The sequence below is a fragment of the Phoca vitulina genome, unplaced genomic scaffold (assembly GCF_004348235.1).
Source record: "Phoca vitulina isolate PV1807 unplaced genomic scaffold, GSC_HSeal_1.0 scaffold60, whole genome shotgun sequence".
Taxonomy (NCBI): Eukaryota; Metazoa; Chordata; class Mammalia; order Carnivora; family Phocidae; genus Phoca; species Phoca vitulina.
In genome coordinates this window covers 7,302,655-7,326,320 of record NW_022589763.1, presented here as the reverse complement: position 1 = coordinate 7,326,320, position 23,666 = coordinate 7,302,655, and the positions used below count along the sequence as shown (strand labels likewise).

The window sequence follows — 23,666 nt, the reverse complement described above, 5'->3', positions numbered from 1 at the left end:
TATAGGTCTGTAAGTGAGCTTTGGCTGATCCCTTCACTTTCATTCAGTCCTTTATGGAACTCTTTGGGAAAATCCTACCGTGTGCCCAGTACCTAACAGAGTTCCTGGCAAATAATACGATTTCAATAGGCTTTAGATTTTGCCTAGGCTGCTTTGAGGATGAGCGCATTGTAATGCCCCTCACCGCCCCCCCGCCAAAAAAAAAGAAGAGGTGTGTGTGTGAGAGAGAGAGAGACAGAGACAGAGACAGAGACATTCTACTTAGAAAGATTCTACTTAGGGAGCAAAAAGCCCGGTCTTATCTTTGCACGTACATGGCGTGGTATTTAGAATGGGAAATGATCTTAGCTGACATTTTTCCAATCTCCTACCCAGTGCAGGAATTCCTTCTACAATAGTCTTCACCAAAGGGCAGGAAGCCTGATGTGTAAGGCTAGAGGGCTCTTACTGTTGGGCAATACTTTGATTCAATATGGTCTTATTGTTTGGTAGCTCAAGGTGGCACAGTATAAAGTTCTGTGGGAACTTGGAACATGGAGCCCGAGCGAGGGCCAACTTGTGGCCCCATTGTGGAAGGAGGACATTTGGAGCCAATTTTGAGCTGCCATCATGTTCTACCATGAAACCTAAATCCTGGCGCTTTCTTAGTGAGTTTAAATAGATACATCAAAGGAATTTACATGGTCTTTAATTTGTGTCTGTAAAATTGATGGGAAGCACTGTATTAAAATTATTCACTATTGACACTTACCGAACAGGTATAAAAGGGATTTTTAAAGTCAGTTTCTTTTAGCACGCAACCATACCAAAACTTCAACTTACCTGAATTTTGCCAAAAGAATCAGACCTCTGTTACCCAGTTTTCTATGCTACCCTTTCCCAAGAGATTGTGAAATGCAAGAAAGACAGCAAAATCACGGATTCATCTAAAAATTCACAGTCATGGATACATGTACACTTTCAACTCAATCTCTGAAATCTCTTTTTATGATCAAAAGAAAGAAGAGCTTTATAATGATGATCTCAAGAAGCAATAAGATTTGGAATTACCTAAGAACCTTTACATTCAATCCACTATGTGGTTTGTAGTTATGCAAGTAAAAGGGGCTCAAGCATTTTAGGAACGTTCTCAACAAGGATTAAAAAAAAAAAAAAAAGGTTTTCTATTTGAGGTTCAGTTAACCAGAAAATTAAATTAACCAGAACTCTCCCATTTTCAGAGAATTTCAATTAAATGACGTTTGATTGTACTTTTATTATAGTTTTCGTTCCTATGCAGGAATGAATTCCACTTTCTGTCTTATTTTTTTGGAGCGTGCTTAGCACAAAAACACCTTGGATGAGCAGGATAGAAGTGGCTCTCTGTTTTTGAGTTTAAATTATTACTTTCCTTCTCTCTCTCTCAACGAGGATATGAAGAGAGAGAAGGAGAGAGAGCTTGGTGGCAGACGTGTTTATGTTTAAAGAAATACGAGTAGTTAATGCTCTCACTGTGATTTGACTTCCATCTTCCTCTTTCAAGGACTCTTTTCCCCTTTCAAACCTGCCATTTAGAACTGAGAAGTATTTTCCTAGAAATAGAACAATGGTTTCTACTCTGCTTCTTAAAGTAGTTCACAGAAGGAAATGGATCGTGGTAAAAAAATAATTTATAAGTGAAACTATAATGTGTTGCTAAAGATAACCAGGAAGTGAGGAGCAAAACCCTCAAGTAGCAGAGAGGCCAGATGGTCTTTTTTTTTTTTTAATGCAGTCGCTAAGCAGGAAATTTTGCTTGATTAAAAAGGCACTGGTGTTGATTTTCATTCAGTGGTTTTGTGGGCCATTTTTTAATGGAGATACATACACACACACACACACACACAGCACACAGTTTTCATTCAGCCAGTTGATCACGTGTGCCATTGTAAGCAAAACTCTGCTGATGAGAATGTGAAGTTTTAATGATAAAGAAGTAAATGGGTTCCCAGTCTCAGGGATGAAAGAACCTGGAGTCTGCCCACCACCCTGCAAACTCTCTGTCATTACCATGTCCATCATATTGTCGTAGGGTCTGGTGTTTTGTTTTGTTCTCTTTTGATAACCCAGAATGGAAGAAAGGCTGTGTACCACAGTGGCTAGCTGGGGTTTTGTGAGATACAGGGTAGACTGGGCAGAAAATAGAGGTTTTGGAGTTCAACACTCCAGGGGGCTAATGTGCATAAAGGACCTGCGTTTAATCCTCGGAGCTGCCAGTCAGGATCATGATGAAGAAGCACCCATGCAAAGAATTGCTTTCTGGATGCTGATAGGCGGGGGCGGGACGGGGGATCAGGACGCCCCTGTTTGGACCGTGATATTTTGGCAGTTGATGTGCGGGGAGGTTGCCTTGCAGTGGCTCAGGCACAACAAAGCTCCCTTCTGGGAAGTCACCCTGCCATCATCCTGCCCCCTTTGCCCGGCGCCCCAGGAGAAGGGCATTTCCCACTCTGAGGGAGAGAATGAATGGAGTTGGGGAATGGAATATTTGCATCCGTTTACAAGAGAGAGTCACTTGGAGGAGTTTGTAAGAGAAAGAATAGACTCAGACAACTGGCAGAACTGTTTGGAACAGTGCCCTGGATCAAGTGTCAGTTGATTTTAATAAGGACCAGCTAAAGGAGCTCTGTAACAAGGGATGACCCAGCAGTCTTAACCATAAAGATGAGAGAGCAGACATTAAGAAGTGTTTTTTTTTTTTTTTCAAAAAATGCAATGCTTTCTCCCATAATTGTGATGCTTCTTCCAATTCACATCCATATGCATTATTAAAATAAATACATCTCCACTTTGAGGTAGCTTAGCCACCTTGAAAGCTCACTGTTCTTAAAGCTAGGTATTTTTTCATAGGTGAATTTTTAAGCCCTAGATTGTATCTCAAGTACTGAGTCTTTTCAATTCCACCTTTGCTTGTATTCAAAAAGCCAGCTTTTTATATAATTTGACTCAGTGAGAGGATAAAATGTACAAGATGAAGTGCACACTTACTGGCTGAAAATAAAACTTTTTTTCCTTTACCACTCAAGTAATCCCAAACACCAAATAAATAAGAAACGGAGCTAAACGACAACAACAAAATCTTAGCGTCAGGTCCCAGAGAGCGTACCTTTTGATATTAATTCCAAGGGAATGTCTTGATTTCCAGTTTTATAAATTACATTTATAATTTCTCTCAGTTACAACAGGAAATATTTGGAAAATGCAAGAGAAATCCCTCAGAGGTTAGCCTGCCGTAAGAGTATTTTTAAAAAGACACTAGAAGCCTCATAGCCTTTGTGGGATTTGTTTTCAGATGATTACAAGTTTGTTTGTTTGTTTATTTATTTATTTATTTATTTATTTATTTATTTATGCAGAATTAGCAAGCCTCCAATGAAACATTTTCAGTCTTGGTTTTTAGGCCAATAGTCTTTGGGCCAGGGTTAACTCACTCTCCGAGAATTACTTGTGTCATAACCCCCACTTTCTCTGCTGCTCCATGCCCTCCTAGACCTGCTTATTGGTTTCACTGTGCGGTGGCTGGCACCCGCCACCAACACTTCCCAGCCTGTCCCTTGGCCTCTGCTGAGCTACCGTGGCCACTCGTTACTCTCTCATGATTCCTGCTGGTTCCTGCTGTGCTTGTCTCCCTTCTGGCCCCTTGAAGAGATGGGCTCTAAAAATCATGGTTGCCATTTTACCTAGCCAGTGAATTTCTTTCTTTTGAGATACCTTTTGTTATTGTCATTGTCAGTGAGACCCCAGTACAGCTCTCAGGCAACGGGCTCTCCTAGTTTCCCCTCCTCTTTGATCCTCCAGGCATGAAGCCCTAGCTGTACCTGTCCGTTAACCCCCGAGCTGTTGTCCCACCTCTTTCCCTTCCTTCCTGAAATTTCTCTTAGAGGGGCAAAAGCAAAACCAATGACTCTTGAAATGTCTATTAATTTCCTTCACACCCTTCCCTGTACCCTTAACTGCATGTCCATGGTTACTTTCAACTTTGGGTTAACATCCTGCCATCAAACACTCAGACATGCAGGGAATTCTAACTACCATAGTTCCTGTTTTTTCGGTCCACCATGTGATCGTGGTTTTTCTCGCAAATTTTATTGCTAAGATAAATAAAGAGGTCGCTGTTTTCCAATAATTTATCACTTTGTCTTTTCACGTAAGGAATGGTAAATGTTGGATTTTAACATCCTTGAAAAAGAAATCATCCCTTAAGGAAATATGTCACTGAACATTTAACAATTTGAGGATTAAATCAAAACTCGGTGCCCAAATGGCCGGAAAGTTTTTTTTTTATAAGGTTTTTTTTTTTTTTTTTTTAAAGATTTTATTTATTTATTTGATAGAGAATGAGAGACAGAAAGCATGAGAGTCAGAGGGAGAAGCAGACTCCCTGCCGAGCAGGGAGCCCGATGCGGGACTCGATCCTGGGACTCCAGGATCATGACCTGAGCCGAAGGCAGTTGCTAAACCAACCGTGAGCCACCCAGGCGCCCTGGCCGGAAAGTTTTATACTGAAATTACGGTGTTGTTTGCTTGGTTATGGGCTGGGGAACAAGCCAAAATAGCAAGAAAGCCTGCGCAGGTATGAGTAGAAATGTCTTCGTAGCTAAAGTAGACCTCACCCACCCCTCTATCTTCTATCATGGCCTTCTTTTTGTTTCTTTCATTTTATGTATGGTTCTTTGAAATGATAGTGTTTTCTCACCCATTTCCTGGTTTATTTTATGTTTCCCTCGTGGAAATGTAAGCCCTCCCAGGGCTTACGTATTCACCAGTGCATTCCCAGTGCCCACAGCAGTGCCTGGCACACAGCAAGACCTCAAAAAGACCTGTTGAATGAATGAATATTCAGAGAAATGACTTTCTCTCTGGTTTTACTCCAAAAGTAGTTCTAAAATTAAAAAAAAAAAAAGCTGAGTTAAAGTCAACTTAATATACATATAAGATTTCTAATATCACAGAATTAACAAAACTAGCTTATTCTTCCAGACTCTTAAAATAAGTTTTGGTTAAGAATGAAGACCAGATACAGGCTGATTTGGGACTAATAAGGAAGTTATTAAGGGCTCTGTTTACTTGGGCAAAATCTATGGGTGGGGCCTGCCTACTCTGCTAGTTTTCCTGGTGCATTACCTGATATTAGAGGATGGTGGGGATGAGGAGCGGGGAGCATTTTCTTGTGGGCTTTTACCTCGGGTCTTCCACGGATGGCTCAAGGGTCATTCAATGTCAAGTTAACTGCCTCTACCCTAACTTACTGGAAAGCCCAGTGGTGATCTGATTTCTTGTGTCAGATCTCCAAGAGGGGACAGGAGCTGTGTCTGTTGGGAAATAATTCTCCAGAGACCTCTCATGTTTCTGTACCTCTTGTGAGCTGAGGTGCTGATGGCTTTTCTTCCAGACCATCTCTTCAAAGATACTTATTTGAATAGCAAACAGCTTGGAAGATCGAGATAGACTATCTCCCTCCAGGGTAGAAAGCAGGTTTGTTTGCTGTCCATTATAACATCTCTCTATAGGGCAAATGTCAGGCAGGTTTGCTTGCAGTCCATAGTAAAAGATTCGGGTTTCCTAAGCTTGGGTTTCTCAGCTGTGATACAACCCCCCTGTGAATGCAGTGTGCACTTGGGGGACAAGGAGAACTGACGTGAACACGAAACACACCAGGCCTGCTGTGCCCTGACTAACAACATCCTTTGTCTCTGACTCACGGGTCTCATGTCTTCTGCCAAAATCCATGAAACTGGTAGGCTAACTGATTAGCTCACAAGTAGGAAAAATCCGAAACCCTGCACTGTTCTTAATAGTCTCACTTGTACCACCCATGCCAGGGTCTCTGATTTCCTGCAAAATCAAAAATTCTGACAAAGGATTTGTCTGGGACAGGGAGCTCTTTGGTGAGGAGCAGAGAACCAAGGACTCTAGGTCATGGTGGGAGACCCAATGGTAATGAAGCGTGGCCTGTTGATAGCTGGGAAATACAGGAGATTGCCTATATGAAGACAGTTATTTAAAAATAATTGACAATAATAGAAATGCTGGTTTATTAGTCATATTAGTGCACGGAAGACATTCCATGCACGTTATTGAACAAATACATGGATTGCTATCCTCCCTGTTTCCACAAGTGGGTTGAACAAGTTTCCAACAAAAAATACAGATCATTAATGTACTCAAAGAAGAGTGGGAAGAGGTGATTCAGGACAAGAGAGGAAGAAGGGTGTGGGAGCTACAGTTTTGCTAGCACTTTTAAAACTCTGCCTCAATCCTCAAAAGACCCTTGAGATTGCTCTCATTGTCGAGTTTTACAGATAAGGAAACTGTAGAAGATAGGAAGAGGATCTGTGAGTAGAAGATATGTGGAGTAGCTGGCTTCTATCCGCCTTTGTTAGGAAATGGCAGAGCCGGGGTTTGAACTCAGGTTTATCTGGTTTCAAGGTACGCGTTTCTTTGCACGACACCACGCTGATGGTCTCACCCCAAAACTAGACCAAGGGTAGTTGGGCCAACTGAGCTCAGGGCTTAACCCCATCTTTTCTGCCAGCGTGTCACAGAGAAAGCCAGATGAAATGCACTGTCTAAAAGAGGAAAGCCTATGAGTTTTCCCTTCCTCTTACAATAGAAAGAGAGGGTGGGGAAAGACGAAAGAAGTGGAGTAGCAGTAGAACAGAGAAGAGGAAAGAGACGGCCATTTTGGAGGCATTGCAAGACAGGATATATTATTTGCTTTTCTGAACCCTTTAGCTTAGAGGCTGCAGTAATGATCATTATACCTCTCATTATGTGGTAAGTCCAATAAACCATACGAACTCTGATGATCTCACAAGATGTGTTGCCCTACTAGCAGCTTTAGCAGAATTTGCATTAGAAGAAAAGTAGAAGGTGATAAGAGCATGCCTTGACCAAACCGATCTGTTTCATGTGAGCTACTTAGTCGTGATGATTGTTCCACAGCAAAGAACCCATTTGGTAGCTTCCCTGGGGGTTCTTGAAAGCTCTTTTTTTTTTTTTTTTTAAGGTTGTATTTAAAGTGTGAGACTATGCTCCGAATGGAGAGAGATGTTTTTTCTTTCTGTAAAAGATTCTGTTTCCTTATGAACGTCCACCAAGTTAGCTCAGTTATTTAATAAAAAACAGTATCTTATTTTAGATGGGTCAAAAACATCTAGTAATGTCAAGAAGTGGATCATGGGTTGAAGAGTGAGTGATTTAATGTGATTTGAAAGCAGTTTTAATTTTATGATACTTTGCATGCGCGCGCGCATGTGTGTGTGTTTTAATGATAACCTAATTTTACTGCCCCAGACTTTTAAGATTTCTTGCTGCCTGGAGAGCTCATTCATCCATTAGCATTTACATCTTTTCAAAGTATTTTTGCTCAAATTTCTCCCAAGAAGCCTCCTGCTTTTGTTCTGCGAGGACTCACAGTTCCGATGCTGTTCTTAATATCCTGTTTTCGTTTGTCAGCACTGTTGTCCTTTTCATTGCCATGTTCCCATCGTTCCCCTTCTCTCATGTGGTGCTTTTACAATAACAATTCAGAACAAAAGAGTCACTCCTTTTTCTGTTGCCTTAAAAAAAAAAAAAAAGACTTCATCCCCTGACTGTAGGGCTTCAGTGATCACGGGAAACGTTTAAAGCTTGTTCTTCATAATAGTTAACCAGGAGTTGTGAATAAAGGTTACTTTTCTTTATTTTTTTAAGATCGCAAAGTAGCTTCAGGGCATTGTGAACATGAGGTTTTTGTGTGTGGCTGACTGTGAAGTTGAGAGAGAAAGCAATTTCCTTTGAGGAAAGGGGCTATCGTATTTGAGAGAATTTCCCGATCTGTCCATACAATAGGAATCAGTTACTATGTGACATTGTCATTACTTCAGTGAGTCATGGGACCTGAGTAGTTGTGCGTGCCATTGAACGTCAGCTTTTCGGTGTTCAGAGAACAATGGTGGACTGCCATACTGGCCACCATCAGCAACTATTTATTGATGCATTTTTCTCCTGGTGGATAATGAGTGGGAAGGAGAGGGTGTGCACTTTCTCGGCCTCCTAGAGGGGTATTGTATGAATGAAGTAAGAAAAAGTTTTCCCAGTTGGCAAGCGTTTTTCCAGGTGGAATCTCCTTGCAACAATCCAGCTCAACCAGTCTGTCCTCCAGAGACTAGACCTCTTACGTCATTTTGCTATTTTCTGGGTAACCCTTTTCAGATATGAGCAGGCATTTTGGGGGGGTTAATGTCTAAATTATGTACAGGTTTCCATTTTTGTGCAGGGGAAGGAACATTTCTCTAATGCAGGAGGGATGTTGTAACTGAGGGGTTTGTGAAGAGTGAATTCCATCAAGTGTCCCAAGTAATTTTGCAAAGGTGCTTTTGTATATGGATGCATGTGGGTGTGTACATATATACACATACCTATTTATACAGGACTACAAAAGTCAATTTCATTGTGGACATATATAGAATTTTAATTTAATTTTATTATGTTATGCTAGTAACCATACAGTACATCATTAGTTTTTGATGTAGTGTTCCATGATTCATTGTTTGCGTATAACACCCAGTGCTCCATGCAGAATGTGCCCTCTTTAATACCCATCACCGGGCTAACCCATCCCCCCCGCCCCCCTCCCCTCTAAAACCCTCAGTTTGTTTCTCGGAGTCCATAGTCTCTCATGTTTCGTCTCCCCCTCCGATTCCCCCCCCTTCATTTTTCCTTTCCTTCTCCTAATGTCCTCCATGCTATTCCTTATGTTCCACAAATAAGTGAAACCACATATATAGGGTTTTATATAGACATAGAGCAGTTCTACAAATGGGTATAGAAATGCCTGTCGAACTGAAACCACTCGGAAGAGCATTCAGGGAAGGCGGTGTTGAAGTGCTTTTTATCTGCGGGAGGTTTCACTGGAATCAGCGGTGGCTTCCATTTCCACCAGCATCACAGTGGCGGTCCAGTCTCCAGGAGAGGCGATTTAGACTTCTGTCAGGAGACTAGGTGTGACAAGTACTCGCTCTCTTCCTTCTCTCTCGCGTCTGCTATCCCTGCCTTCAGCACCAAATTCTTGCCTGACACTCGGTACAGCATAGACCGGGGAAACATCAGTCATTTTCAATTGAATGTAAAATAGGTTCCATTTGCCTTTAACACTGGATGTTTTCTTTCTTCGTATCAACTGTAATAGACATGAAATGTCTGAGACCCTCTGATGGTGGGAAATCTCCTGTAGAGGTTGTCAGATTAGGCTCTGTAGAAGATTATAAAGGTTGTTGTTGTTTATCCTTCTCTTTTGTTTTTGAGGGGTGGAGTACGTGTTTGTTTCCTGGTGTTTCAACTCTAGATGTTCAGGCTGAAAATATTTACAGACAAGTTAGCCATGTCCCGTAGAAATTTTGACAATTTTAATGTTGTTTTAACAAAGCAATGCTTTCAAATCTCATGATGAAAAAGTTCTTTCGAATTCTGTTTGATGTACGCGTGTCTTTTCTGTGGATAGCGAGGACTTCTTTGGGAAGTCATCCGTATGTGAAATTGAGTAATCCCTTTGTTTATTGTTAACAGACAAATGAAATTATGATTTGTACAGACATAAGCCAAGAAAGTATATGTTTGCATTTTTATGTCCAAACATGTGAAGCGTGCTTTGGTTTACCGTGAGGTGTTGCAATGGCATGAAAGTAGGCGTCTCGACGTTCCAGCCAGGCAACAAGGAGACGGTCCTTGCCTCCTGCTCACCCTTTAGCAAGAAGTTCTTACACACCTTTGGTGGAGGCCAGATGTCTGGGTTTGCACATGAATCGTGCAGGTTTGCAGTCAGCCTGTTTTTTTGTTTTGGCTTGGTTTGGTTTTTTTACACTTTCCTGATGATTTACTTTAGTTGCAGTTTCTTGTCTTGCGTGGTGATAAGCAACATCCTTGAAAGAACTGCAGGGTAGGACTTTTTTTTTTTTTTTTTTTTTTGCTTTTGGGAAGACTACTGCCTCTTCTTCCTTTAGACAGTCAGTTTTTAAAAGATTACTTTCCATTCTCAATTCACTCTTTTCTTTGCCATTCTGGAAACTGAAATCTGGGACACCCATCACAGATTTGCTCTTACATGTATGTGTAGGCATTATACATATATATAAACGTATGTCTATATGATATGTTATATGCATGCATAATATATGCATATAGGTATGTGTATATATGTATTGCTTCTGTGTGTATAGGCATATGTATGTGTTTCATACACATGTATTTTCATTTGTTTATCAGGATGATAAATTGCAATTTAGATCTCTATTTTGGGAAGGAAAAAATAAGCACTTTATTGTGTCTGTACGAGAGATAGTTCTTCTTGATGTAATGTTTTAAAAAACTCCTTCCAGGTATTGTATTTTAATTCAGAAGATAGACACAAAATAATCAGTATATTATTTAAAAAACAACAACAACAGCAACAACAACCCGGCATCCAGCACATAATGTGATCATGTGCTTCGGGGGGCAAGGGAGGCGAGCGCCCGTTGCTGACCCCGGGAGCTGGACAGGACGCTCCTGTTGGCAGCATGGGAAATTGGCACCCAGCACTCAGCTGCGGGACACTGACCCGCTGCTGGTCCCCGTGAGCAAGGAGGGTACAGATCTCCGTGCCAAGTCATCATTTTTTGGGGGGGACCAGGCGGTGGGTATTAATCTGCCCTGAGCTGCCTTTTCATTTGGCTTGAGTTGAACGTTGAGTGGGCGAGAGCACAGGGAAGCCCTGCCGAGCTGTGTGGAAAAGGCAGTTGGAAAGCAAGAGGGAGTTTTGATTCTTCAACTCGGCAACCCTGGCGGGGTGGGATGAGGTGGAGCTGGCCTTCCTGGAATTGTCGCGTCGATTTTCCTGTTGTGTTTCACTGTTGACGCTCTCCCAGACACACAGGACTGCTCCGCCACGGCCTGCCACCCGCCATCTGGTCTCGGTGGCCTGTCTGTCATTTCGTGGGTCCCCATCCTCTGCCTACGGCGATGTTTCTTCAACAAGAACTAGGGTGCAGCCCATTGGTGGGTATTCGAGGTGATCTCTTTGTAAGAATCTGGAGAGATGCTAAGAGAATTAGTAAGGACAAATGTGCTATTTCTTGTTTTTAACCTATTTATCAGTCTTAACAGTAGGACAAATTGCATTGGTGAGACTGTCGCGGGGGTTTCTGTACTGTGAGGGCAGCGGGATGGGGGCAGTTGGTCCTGGAGAAATCAGGACTGCTTTTTTGCATTGTCATTGGTGTCTTTTTTTTCTTGTCTGCTTGTATAAATGAACTCCAGAAGGTGTATTTAAGCATTCTGTTAAGTAAATTTGGAAGACTAGGTTTCAATTAAAATAACCAGACAGTGTGACCTAGCTCCCATTTCTCCTTAATTTTTATCATTAAAGCCTTCATATCCCCAAAGACATCTGCTGTGCTTCCAAGTGATTCTTTTCAGGAATGTTCATTCATTATTAATCAGGTTGCGTGGTCAAGAGAGTATGTGATTATCCTAGAGATCCAATTACTAAAAAACCGAGCACGTTATGGACAGATGTGGAAGGATAGCAGAGGTTTTGCGAACAGTTTAATTCAATTTGCATGAATTCCACCAGGCCGGGGCGGGGGGGGGGGGGGGGGGTTTGGTGAAATTAAAAGTCTTCCCTGTTTCTCACTTTTGGTATTAGGTGAAACATTTTAACTTCCAGCACTCCTCAGAATAAAGACCAAGTGGCAAGTTATTAAAAACATCTATTGTATTAATTCGTTACTTTAAAACTTGAGACTAGTGCCTCAGTGCTTACCTGCTTGTCACAGTTTTGTTTTGTTTTTTTCCCAGTCAGTCCCTCTGGTCCCTTAAAATTTGGTTGGCAGAAATTCTTAGTCATCCATCACTGATTAAGGGAACGGATTTGAGTGTGCTGACAGTCGGAGGTTAACCACAGCGCTCTCTCAGAGGCATTACCTATAGAGTGTTACAGATCACTTTTTTTTCCCCCACCTGTTCCTGCTAGTGTGTTATTTGTATTGTTGCTTTAAGGGCCACTTTGCATTTTGACTGCGCTCTGCCGTAATTTGGAGTAGGAAGTAGCCTCTGTTGTGGTATCAATTTCCAGTCTTTCAGAATGCCATTAAATTCAGTTGGACCTCCCTCTCCCCTCTGCATCGCGTCTATGGCCCTGTTTTACTGTGCATTTACTGACTCGCCTGTGTCTCAAATCAGCCAGGGTGCTAATCGGTAAAGCCGCGTTTGGGTAGGGTGTTTATTCTGTGGTTTTTATAACTCAAAGCTAAATACTAAACCATGACCAAACATGCAGACGTTGAGTGCTCGTATTATGTTATTTAAAATACTCTATTTGTGGTGAATTCCTCTTGAGTATAGCACCCAGTTTCTATTGTTTCTGCCTCACAAGCTGAGGTTAATTTCCAGAGGTTCACAGTTCCAAAGTTTTGAGTCCTCTGAAAGTCCGTGTTTCTTCTGATCTAAGATAAAAACATCATTCCACGATCCTCAAAAAAAAAAAAAAAAATCCACCTGTGGTTCTATAACAGGGATAATCTCAGAGCAAAAATCCAAATGGCAATAAGCCAGCTAAATCTTCATTACCCACGTGAAGAGAGGGGATAGGAAATTGACTTGGTCGTAGTTCTGAAATGTAGGACTCTCTAAAGAAAATTTGCTCATAGAATTTGGGATGCTGTTTGTTAGTTACAACACTTTTGAGGGCTTTCTCTCTGCCAACCCCCCAAATCGTTTTTATGTGATCTGGTGTAACATTTGTACAGTTTGGGTGGTGTGTTTGTCGTTTCGGTTCTGTTTTGGTAAATTTAACATCAAGCTTAGTTTCCATACCCCAGAGGATATGTAGAAAAAAACGGGAGGAAGTGCCTCAGGGATCATCCGGGCAGTGGCTGTGAGCCACCTGGTAGGAACAGTTGACCGCCGGCCACCCAGTGTTGGTATCCAAGTTTATTCCTTGGTCTAGTGACTCACGAATTTCCCTCATAGTGATGGCTTTCAGAGCCGTCGAAAGTGAGGGACTGAAAGTAAAATTACTGGTGGCTGGAATGTGTGCTCTTTGTCATACACTCCAAATCAGAAAAGTGATCACTGTTCATGGAGTTTGCAGACATGACATAGAGTGAGCTGCAGGGAAGCGCTGAGAGATGGGTTTACCTTATGATTAAAATGTCAAAACACCGTTAAGAGAAATTTGGAATTAAGAAACTCCTGGATGACATGCTGACAATCAGGTAGCTCCTTCTAGTGGGTGATTGAACTCAGAGACTGCACTTGGTCTGGAGACTCCTAATTCTTGGTCACTTGCATATATGGGTGAAACTTCCATCCTCTGGGGATTTTGATCTGGACCTGCTCACTGACGTTGGCCACAGGTTAAACCTCGCAATGCGTGTCTTCTTCACAAGGGCTCCTCGGTGTTCCTTCACGGTGCAGGTTCTCTTCTCTGTGTCACTGCAGATGTCCAGGGAGACTACAAGGAATAAAGTGGTGAAATTCTAACATGAGCTAGCGAGCAGGATGATGGCAAGGGTAGTGACAGCACAGGCAGGGGGTTGAATGTTTTCTTTGCATGGACTTGCCCAGACGATGGTTTTGCTCTTACTTCAGAGGAGAGGGCAGAAAAGATGACTCCAACAGCCAGGAAACTTCCTCCTCACTTGCATCTCGCTGGCTGAGAACAGTAATCCATAAGGACATCCAGCCTGAGTTCCCCATCTCCCTTCTCAGTTCCAAACCTTGTATCTCCACTAAGTCCTGGTGTCCGTCCTCTTCTACTGGGGACTGTCTCCTTGAGTCCGTTTCCCCCAAGAGCCCGCACCTTGGACAAAAGAAAGCCCTTCTCCCTCCAGGAAAGTCCTCCTCCTGGGATGTGTGCTACCTCCGGATGATGATACTTGGAGCCCAGAGGGGGCGAGGGGCCATCTGCCCAGGCAGCTGGTTCAGCCAGATCACCTTAGCCATCACCTGGGTGCCAAGGGTCCGATCATCCTTGCAGCCCTCACCTCCCGCTGTCCGTCTCTCTCTTGATTAATTTTTCTTAACCCCAAAAGGCACGAGCCTCTGACATCCAGATTTATCATGGGGGATTTCGAGGAGTAGGTGGTCATTTGGCTCAGGCCACCCATTTACGATCGGCCTCAAATTTAGACGATGAGTGTTAACTCCGTATAAGATTTGTGTTTGTGTCTGCGCTCGCGCGTGCGTGCCTATATCAGTCCCGGAGCTGATCCAGCTCTACTGAAAGAATGGGATGAATCATGTAACTTTAAACCGGAGTCCCATTACTGATCACTCTCTTGTGTACCAGGAAATACTATTTTTAAATGAATGTTTCGGTTATTTTGTAAATATGGTAGTTACACCGCTTTGTGGTTTTCAGCTAAAAGCCTTACCTTAATTGTAAACATTTAAGACATGTTGCACTATTTATAGCCACGTTCTAAAACAATTCTTCTTTGTTTAATATGAAATCTCCAAATACAACAATGGCCAGGGTTCTCTGGGCCTCTAGGAGGTTCTGCCGTCAGCTTAACAAAACCAGAAAACAAAAACAAGAAAATAAACATGAAACACACTCAAAAAAAAAAAGAATCTCACAAAGGGGAAAAGGATCTGTGCTGGGAAGAAAGGCAAAGGCAGCTGCTAAGAGCAGCAAATGGTCCCATCCCCCGGGTTCCTGGGATGGGAGGTGAGTGCGTGGGAATCAGGTTGAAGAAGCAGTTCGGGAGACACTGGGGCAAGGTGTTGAAACAGGAGCTAAGGCATCCATCGGGACTCATCCTCTGGCCAGCAGGGAGCTAGCTGCTCAATGTGTGGGCCTCTAAGAGAAGTGACAGGAAAATGACGAGGTGCCAGAAGCATGTGGCAAAGATGAAACTGAGGGACAAAAAGATTGGAGGTAAGGAATCAAATTAGGAGGTGTTTGTGTGTGGGGGAGTGGGGTGTAATAGTCTAGGAATGCAGGAAAGAAGATCTGGATCAACCCAGAGGCAGTGAGAGCAGAGAGAAGGAAACCAATCAAAGAACGAGGGATTGACCCTCACATGTCTTGGCTGATGATTTGGATTTGGGGGAAGGAGAGTGTGTGGCTTCCTATTGATGCCGGAACAAATTACCAGCGCCATGATGGCTTAAACCACACTGGAGGGCAGAGTGTCTGCAGGGCTGTGTTCCTTCAGGAGGCTCTGGGGGAGACTGTTTGTTTGCCTTTTGCAGCTTCTAGAAAGAGCTCACATTCCCTGACTTGTGGCCCTTCCATCTTCAAAGCCAGTGACGGTCATCGAGTCTTTTCTGCATCTCATCACCTGGCCCTACTCTTCTGCCTCTCATTTCCACATGTGAGGGCCCCTGTGATTCCGTCCAGTGCACGTGGATCGTGCCCTCATCTCCCCCATTTTCAGGCCAGCGGTAGCAACCTCACGAGGCGAGTTTCGGACTTGCAGTGATCAGGAGAACGGAAGCACCATGAGGAGACACCAGAGGCTTGTAGGGCATACAGGTTTGGGAGGGAAGCTGATGAAACCCATGAGATGCACACTCCAAATTGAGGCATTTACAGTAAATGAAGCAGAGCACTATCCGTGCTGAGCTGGGATTCTGGAAAGAGAGGCCCTGCGAGAGACAAGCCTAGGAGTCATTCTCATAGACGCTGTACGAGAAACGAATGAACAACCTGGATGGCTTTTTTTTTTAATTGAGGTGTAATTGACATATAACATTACATTAGTTTCAGGTGTGCAACCTGACTCCCTATTTGTACATACCGTGTTATTACCTACAGCCACCGTGCTGTACATTACACCCCCGGGGCTTCTTTCTTTTACAACTGGAAGTCTGTACCTTTTGACCCTCTTTGATGACCTTTGGACGGAGGGCCAGACCCTTAGAAAACACCCAGGCTCTGCTTCGGTGGAAGGAGAAGTCAGCAGTGCTTAGAGGAAAACCAGAAGAGCACAGTTTCAGTGACACACAGAATGAGAGAGGGTGGGACAGGAGGAAGACAGGGGTGTGGAAACCTTGACATTATCGGTTTTCCTCAGAAGTCTTGAATTTGTAAGAAAGTTTCTGGAAAAGGTGTCTTGCATCCAGTGCGTCCCAGGAAGCGGGGCTCAAGTGCAGCCCATGGCTAAGGACGGTCCTGCTTAGGGATTGTTTGGAGTGAGTGCTGAAGAAACTGGAGGGAACATCTGTGGACGCTGTCCCAGGGCCACGCAGTAATAAGTAGCCGAACTGTGTGTCATCCTCGACCGTCTGGCCACCCATCCGGCTCTCTCCTTTCCCTCTATTCCATGCCCTGTTTTAGACTACAAACCGTGGACAAGCAGAGGTGTGAGCTGTAAATTGTCGCCATTCCCAGTTTGTTGCAAGGGGTTCCCATGATTACCCACATCCTCCTCTGAATGAGGACCAATCAGCCCATTCAGAAAAATGTTGAGCTATAGAATTTCCTGACAATGATATGCACGTGTGATTTCCTTCTATTGTAACGAAGGCTAAGAATCTGTCTCTCTCTTTTTGAGGCCTAGACATTAAATTATGGGAGTTAAGAAAAGGAAAAGATAACATTTTTCGCAAATCCCCCCCCAACACACACACCTGTTTGGTGAACCCCTGTTCATCTTCAAAAATCCTTCTCACATATTGCCTCCTTCGGGAAGTTTCCCATTTTCTTCTCCCCCGGTCTTTGGCACGTGCCTTTTGTTATGCTGTTTTCTCTCCCCATAAGATCACTGAGGCAGGGGCCAAGTGTTACCGTTACTTTTACCAGCACCAAGAACCTAGAGAGGCTTCAATATTTGGTGAAAGAATGAATGGTATTTTCATTTCTCAAAAAGCTAAAAAATAAACCATGCTAATTTTCTCGGGTGGGGGAATAGCGTGCATGCTTACCAGTAACATATTGTCGCGTAATGTCACCAGAATATTACCTACGCCACAGCAAGATCTGCCTCAAAGGAGAAAAAAAATCGGATCCACTATAGATATCGAACCCAGAGCCCCTTCCCTTTTGGCAACATATGGGCACAAGATTCCAAAAATTGGCTGAACCTCACTGCGCATCCAGATGTTTAGTCATCACTTAATACCATTAAACCAACATCTACAGCGTAGATGCTTGCACAAAACACCGTGCCAAGCGCTATGGCAATAAAAGCAAAAGATCCCGTTCTGAGCAGCTGCTATTAAATCATTCTTAACATGAAGTGCCCCTAAGCACTCGACTCAACATTATTTCCATTGATGTCAGGGTGAAATCCCATTGCCTATCATTTCCCGTTAGCGTTCGAAACTTGTACCCGCTTGTCCACGTCTCACTCCACTGCCGTTCCCTTGTTGCCCGCACAGCATTTTAGTCCTGTCTCTTTGGGAGGGATTCTCACTTCTCTGTTGTCTGGTTGTACGTGTCTCTATCTTCTACTCCGTGGGTCAGCAAAATAAGATCCTCGGGCTAAATGGAGCTTGCTACCTGTTCTTGTAAATCCGATTTTTTTTTTTTAATTTTATTTATTTATTTGACAGAGAGAGACACAGCGAGAGAGGGAACACAAGCAGGGGGAGTGGGAGAGGGAGAAGCAGGCTTCCCGCTGAGCAGGGAGCCCGATGCGGGGCTTGATTCCAGGACCCTGGGACCATGACCTGAGCTGAAGGCAGACGCTTAACGACTGAGCCACCCAGGCGCCCTTGTAAATCCGACTTTATTGGCCAGCCGCACTCACTCATTTGTGTATTGCGTATGACGGCTTTGGCGTGCCACAACACTGCATCTGACAGCTGTGTCGGAGACCGTCTGGCCCGCAGTGCCAAAAATAGTTACTCCCTGGCCGCCTATAGAAAAAGTTTGCTGACCTCTGTTCCAATATGTTGAGAGATCCTTTGAGACAGCGGTGTTGTATTCTTTGAGGTTTTTAACCCCAACAGCTGTATGTTTCCCAACTCATTCAACCCACGTTTGAGTCCCACTGTGTGCAAGGCGCTGTTCCAGGGGCTGGCAGGATATCCCTCAAAGAGCCAAGCCAAGTCTCTGCTCACATGGAGCTCACCTTCTACCTGTGGGGCAGCGGGGAGTGATGATGGCTCAGTGACCAAACTAGTAGAATATGTTGGGTGACAAAAGTTATGGGGAAGGACAAAGTGAGGCGGTGGGGGGGAGGGTGAGCTGGGGAGAGGATCGCCGTGATGGGTGGGTAGGTGGTCGTGGGGGTAGCAGGGGAATTGGTTTTCCGTGGGTTCACAAAGAGGTCGCACTGCAGCAGGGAGTCCCGTGGATTCCAAAGACCTTGGGGAGGGGAGATGGGACATGCTTGGCATGTTGGACGCATCACGAGGAGGCCGTGTGCCCAGAGCCGAACGAGGGCTCGCGTGGGAGGAAGTGAAGTCACTGTCTGAGTGTGTTTTCTGGGGCCGGTTTGATTTTGCTGAGTTGCTCCCTGAGGGAGATGGGAAGCCCCTGGAGGGGAGAGCAGAGAAGAGGCAGGCTCGGTCATGTCTTAACAGGATCTCTGGCTTCGGGAGTAAAAGATTGCGGGTGGGGGCCAGAGTGAGCAGAAGGCAGGAAGCCATTCGGAAAGGTATTGTGATAATCCAGGTAAGGCGTGATGTTGGCTGGCCCACGACCACAGAGCCGGGTGGTGAGGGTGCCAGGTTCCGGCTGCGCGAGCCAGCTCGCTTAACGTCTCAGCTCAGATGTCAGCGTTTCCACCGGGGTCGGCAGCAGAATCACCTCTAGAAATTGTGATTGCGCCGCGCTGGGTTGGAATCCTGGCACCTGCAGAAAAATACAGTCCTCGCAGCTCTCCAGACGTAATTGGGGCTCATCCCTGTGTGGAGATCTATCGGTAGGCGTTCTTGTCGCACCTGAGAACAAAGTGGACCAAAAGGGCGACGGTTTCCCTTTAATTTACTTTCTTCAGATGGGAAGAGAGAAGAAACCCGATTTAGAGATAATTCTGTTTTTCCACGATTAACCAAAATAACGATTAATAGGTAAACCTTTTCCATTTCGTCCAAGCCATCTGTCAGAAGGGGTGGCTAGGACCGAGCGGGGACGGCAGGTGTCTGCAAGTTGCCACTGCGGGTTGTGCAGACATGAGCAAGCTTTCATATTTCAAATCTCAGCTGCCCGCTCATTCTTCCTCGTGTACTTAATATTCGCGAATGGCTGAAGATCTTTTTAAGATACCAGGCTTCTATGAAGCCAGCAGCTCTTTAATTTTTAACAAACTCAGCACGCACTTGACGCTTTTAATGATCAGTTCCTGTTTAGTTGATGGCAATATGAGCATTAGCTTAACCAAAGCCCCACATGGTATTTCTGAGGGATGCTATTTCAGAAAGGGGCAGCGCATTCTAGAAATCGCGAGTTTTGTAAATAAAGGGAGGTGCGAATACAAAAAGGCCGATTGTCCGAATCGCTAAACGGTAGCAGTGGATGTGAAGCCTTCCCATCAAGCGGGCCGAGAACCCCCCAACCCCCCCCCCCCCCCCGGCCCCCCGAGGGTGATTGGAACCTGGCGTCCCCTGGGTGAGCTGCACTGTTCTCCCACAGGCCGCACTGGACTGCATCTAATATGCCCGGCGCTGTTCTGCAGACCTGCTAACGGTCTTGAAAGGGAGATGGTTCAAAGAGGCTTGGTTCCCAGACCTGCTAATGAGCATGAGGCCTCTTCCCCGGTAATGAACCGGGGTCTGTGCGGGATTCTTTTCCCCTGCCTTTTCTGAAGGGAAGGCAGGCAGGAGTTCACAAAAGCAACACCCCATCTTCGGGGTGCGGGGAGCGTGCAGCTGGGCCACCCAAAGGCAGCCTGGCGGGGAGCGACAAAGCTCACGGAGACCGAGCCCAGGGCCAACGGGGCTCTGGGTGGGAGGCTGGATCTCCTGCCGGCCCGGCCTGTCGGTGGCCACAGGGACAAGCCCTTGATGGGACTCTTTCGGCCAGGCGGGCTTCGCAGGATCCCTCAGCTGCCCTCGCAAGCCTCCTCAGAGTACTGCTGCCTGCGCTGCAGTCGTTAGCCCTGCTAATAACTTACCAAATGAATATTGAAGCCACGAAAATCCTTGTCCTAATTAACTAAATCGTTACTAGTCGTTGGTACCCAAGCTCACCGCAGCCACTGAAAAGGCCCGCAGATATTTTTCTCTGCTTCCCTCTGCCCACCCACATCCCACTGCCGAATTAAACAATAGAATTATTCAAGAGAGTAACGAACACATGCCAAAAAACATGGCCTCAATCACAATCATCTCTGTGAAAGTCAGTGTTTTTCCGCAGGAATATATTTTGGAAGCTGACATCCCGTATTTAAGCATTATCATTTCCGCTGAAGTCATGCGTTTGATCTCATGCACATTTCATGCCCATTTCCACAAGAAGCGCCTTTCTACTTCTCTGAAGCTTGCGGTGGTGTCGTAAAAAGTCCTGCAGACGCATAAACGTTCACGTGTAAGTTCATCAATTCAAAGTTAGGAAAGACTCTAGTTTGTTAATTAACATTTCTACATTTTAATTTTCACACAAGGTAAAACTTGGCCGTGACACAGTAAGATTATTGTCATTAGATACAAATTATGGAGATTACAGTTTCAATAACTTGCCAGTCTGGAGTAAGACCTTTTAACAAACAAAATTGCGGGGAAAAAAAAAAAAATTTTTTTTTTTTTCTCTGCTTTTGGTGACTGGGAACTTTGAGAAAATGTTAGTTGGTATGCTGGCTTCGGGTGTTTCTCCCCTCCTTATTCCCCCAGTGAATAGAAAGAGAATTATTTGGAATGCACACGCATTTACCCTTCCATGACCTGCGTTTGGAATTATTCTGAGATGCATTCAAAGCTGACAGCTCCCCATGGCTGACCCCCTCGCGCCTAATCAGATCTTACGTTCTGTTTCCAGATAGCTGATCAGCTTCCTTGGATTTTGCTGATGACCCAGGAGAGCTTTGCCTGAAGATGGAAACGCTGGAGTCGGAGCTGACCTGCCCTATTTGTCTAGAGCTCTTTGAGGACCCTCTCCTGCTACCCTGTGCACACAGCCTCTGCTTCAACTGCGCCCACCGCATCCTGGTGTCACACTGCGCCACCAACGAGTCCGTGGAGTCCATCACCGCCTTCCAGTGCCCCACCTGCCGACATGTCATCACGCTCAGCCAGCGAGGTCTAGACGGACTCAAGCGCAACGTCACCCTGCAGAACATCATCGACAGGTTCCAGAAGGCATCCGTGAGCGGGCCCAATTCCCCTAGCGAGACCCGCCGGGAGCGGGCATTCGACGCCAACACCATGACCTCCGCCGAGAAAGTTCTCTGCCAGTTCTGTGACCAGGATCCTGCCCAGGATGCTGTGAAGACCTGTGTCACTTGTGAAGTGTCCTACTGTGATGAGTGCCTGAAAGCCACTCACCCAAACAAGAAGCCCTTTACAGGCCATCGTCTGATTGAGCCAATTCCGGACTCGCACATCCGGGGGCTGATGTGCCTGGAGCACGAGGATGAGAAGGTGAATATGTACTGTGTGACCGATGACCAGTTAATCTGTGCCTTGTGTAAACTGGTTGGGCGGCACCGAGATCATCAGGTGGCAGCTTTGAGTGAGCGCTATGACAAATTGAAGGTTAGTCCGATCCGCCTTAAGCCAACCCCTTTCTGCCGGCAAATGTCATGGAAATAAAAAGTGTATTCACTGCTAGCTGCATGGCAGGTGAAGGTTTTCTCTTCACCTTTGTTATCTGATTAGTTTTAGCATGCTTTTTGGCAGCCTGTAAATGTTGCACAATCAGGGTATCTTGTAAAAGTTGACTGCTGCTTGTAATTTTCACGTTGTCAAGGTGAGGGCGAATTTGAAAGATCTGGATCATTTTCAGTCCTTGCAGGGGAGAGAGAGAGGAAGAGAGAGAGAGAGGGAGGGAGGGAGAGAGAGAGGGGGGCGGGGGGGGGGGGAAGGAAAGAAGGAATGGCAGATAAAAATCTGGCTTTGGGCATTTTGGGGGCATTTATTTTCTTCACTCATTAACGAAAGCTAATTTCACCCAAATTGTACCTGTATCCAGTTACTTGCACAAACAAAGGGATAGAGGGAGGAATGCCTATAGCAAATGTGGGATTTTAGAGGACATGTGACCTTGTATTTCTTGTGTGAATGATATCCGGCTTATTGGGGAACTAGAGTGCTCTGACCATCTCGGGTTTCGCCAAGAAATTCCTTTTCGTGTAGGCTTTTTCTTCGGTAAGGTTACAGGCGAGGCTGTTTGAACTTCACTTTTAACGTGAAATTATTAACCTAGCTCCAGCTCGGGGGATGATAATTAATATGACTATACGTCAAATTAAAAATCACTCTCTAAATATGGATAGAATGCACCAGGGAAGAAATAAGTCAGGTCTCCAGATGTCTGTCGAACTTCAGGCGATGGTGGGTCTAATTATGGCAAACTCAGCCGAGAGTTTGCTCTAATAGTGAGAGACTATGCTCACCGGTTAATTTTAGATCACAAGACGCCAATTAAAAGGAAAGGAAGTATAAATTAAGAGCTTTGAGTAAATATATATTGAAGTCCTTCCTCTCAGGAAAAACACACACTGTGTTGTTGAGCAAACAAAAAATGAATCACATGATCGAGAGTGTTATCACTCAGGGCACATCGTCACCTCTCACAAATGGTTCCTGTCACTTTTCCTTAGCGTGCTAATGGGTAGTTGTGTTTACCGGGACCTCATAGTTTATTTTGTGACGCTGGGATTAATGGACCACACCTGTGATTTGGTCAGGCTGTTTCTTGAGATGCTGAGGGTAACTGGTGAGCTGAAGTGAATCCTGCTTCTGAATGTCACTTGGGGAACCTGGGCAGCATGCCTCACTTTTAAGTGTCCAAGGACTGCTGGTGCAGATCCGTCCGTAAATGCGGAGAAGAAGTTAAGCCCGAGGACTTAGGTGCTGGGGACAAGGGGAGACAGACGCCAACTGGTTTTCTAGTATAGTGCATGGCACTAGCCAAAAACACACCTCTAGAGATAATGATAGCAAAGGCAACGCGTGTGTGCATTGTGCCTCCGATATTCTTCGGAAATTGACATGGCAATCGATTTCAGAAGCCAAGGTGATCATTTCCTCCCCTTTTCGGCTGGGGACAGAACGTTTAAGATGACTGGACATGGGTGTTTTTGCTTTCCAAAATGTGAACATGGCGGACGGGAGTCTTTATCAAAAAAAAAAATGTTCCTTTGACTGGATTAACTAACACTGGCTTTTAACAGTCAATTGTTGAAGCACCACAATGATAGATGTTCAGTATTCAGCAGCCTCCAGACTTGATATTTAAACTTGGTAGTCAAGTTCTGCTCATTATTTGTGTACTATCAGAGAGGAGTTATTAATTATTTACAGAACATCTCCAAATTTATGAGGAGATACTATCATGCTCTAAGCTCTTTTTGTGATGAAAATGAAGCTCTTCAATTATAGACCTGCACACTTGTCTCATCAAGCCCGTGGGTTAGCAGTCGTCGATACTGTCACCGAAGGGCCTGACAATTAACGGTGCAGTATATTTGATCTTCTAATTACAGAAATAGAAGCATATAAACAGCACCCAGTGCACCAAAGCGCTTCTACAGCCACTCAACAAAATATGCTTATGAGCATTTAGACAGGTAACC

At 44.7% G+C, this 23,666-nt stretch overlaps 1 protein-coding gene across 1 annotated transcript in view; it reads left to right on the top strand.

Moving 5' to 3' along the window:
• MID1 (midline 1) overlaps positions 1–23,666 on the top strand; it is a 585,480-nt gene that overhangs the window by 463,048 nt on the left and 98,766 nt on the right. Inside the window, exon 8 of the mRNA XM_032391085.1 lies at positions 20,909–21,624. Within this exon, the coding sequence (XP_032246976.1) occupies positions 20,965–21,624 (660 nt within the window). The 5' untranslated portion in view covers positions 20,909–20,964. The remainder of the gene's footprint in view (positions 1–20,908; positions 21,625–23,666) is intronic.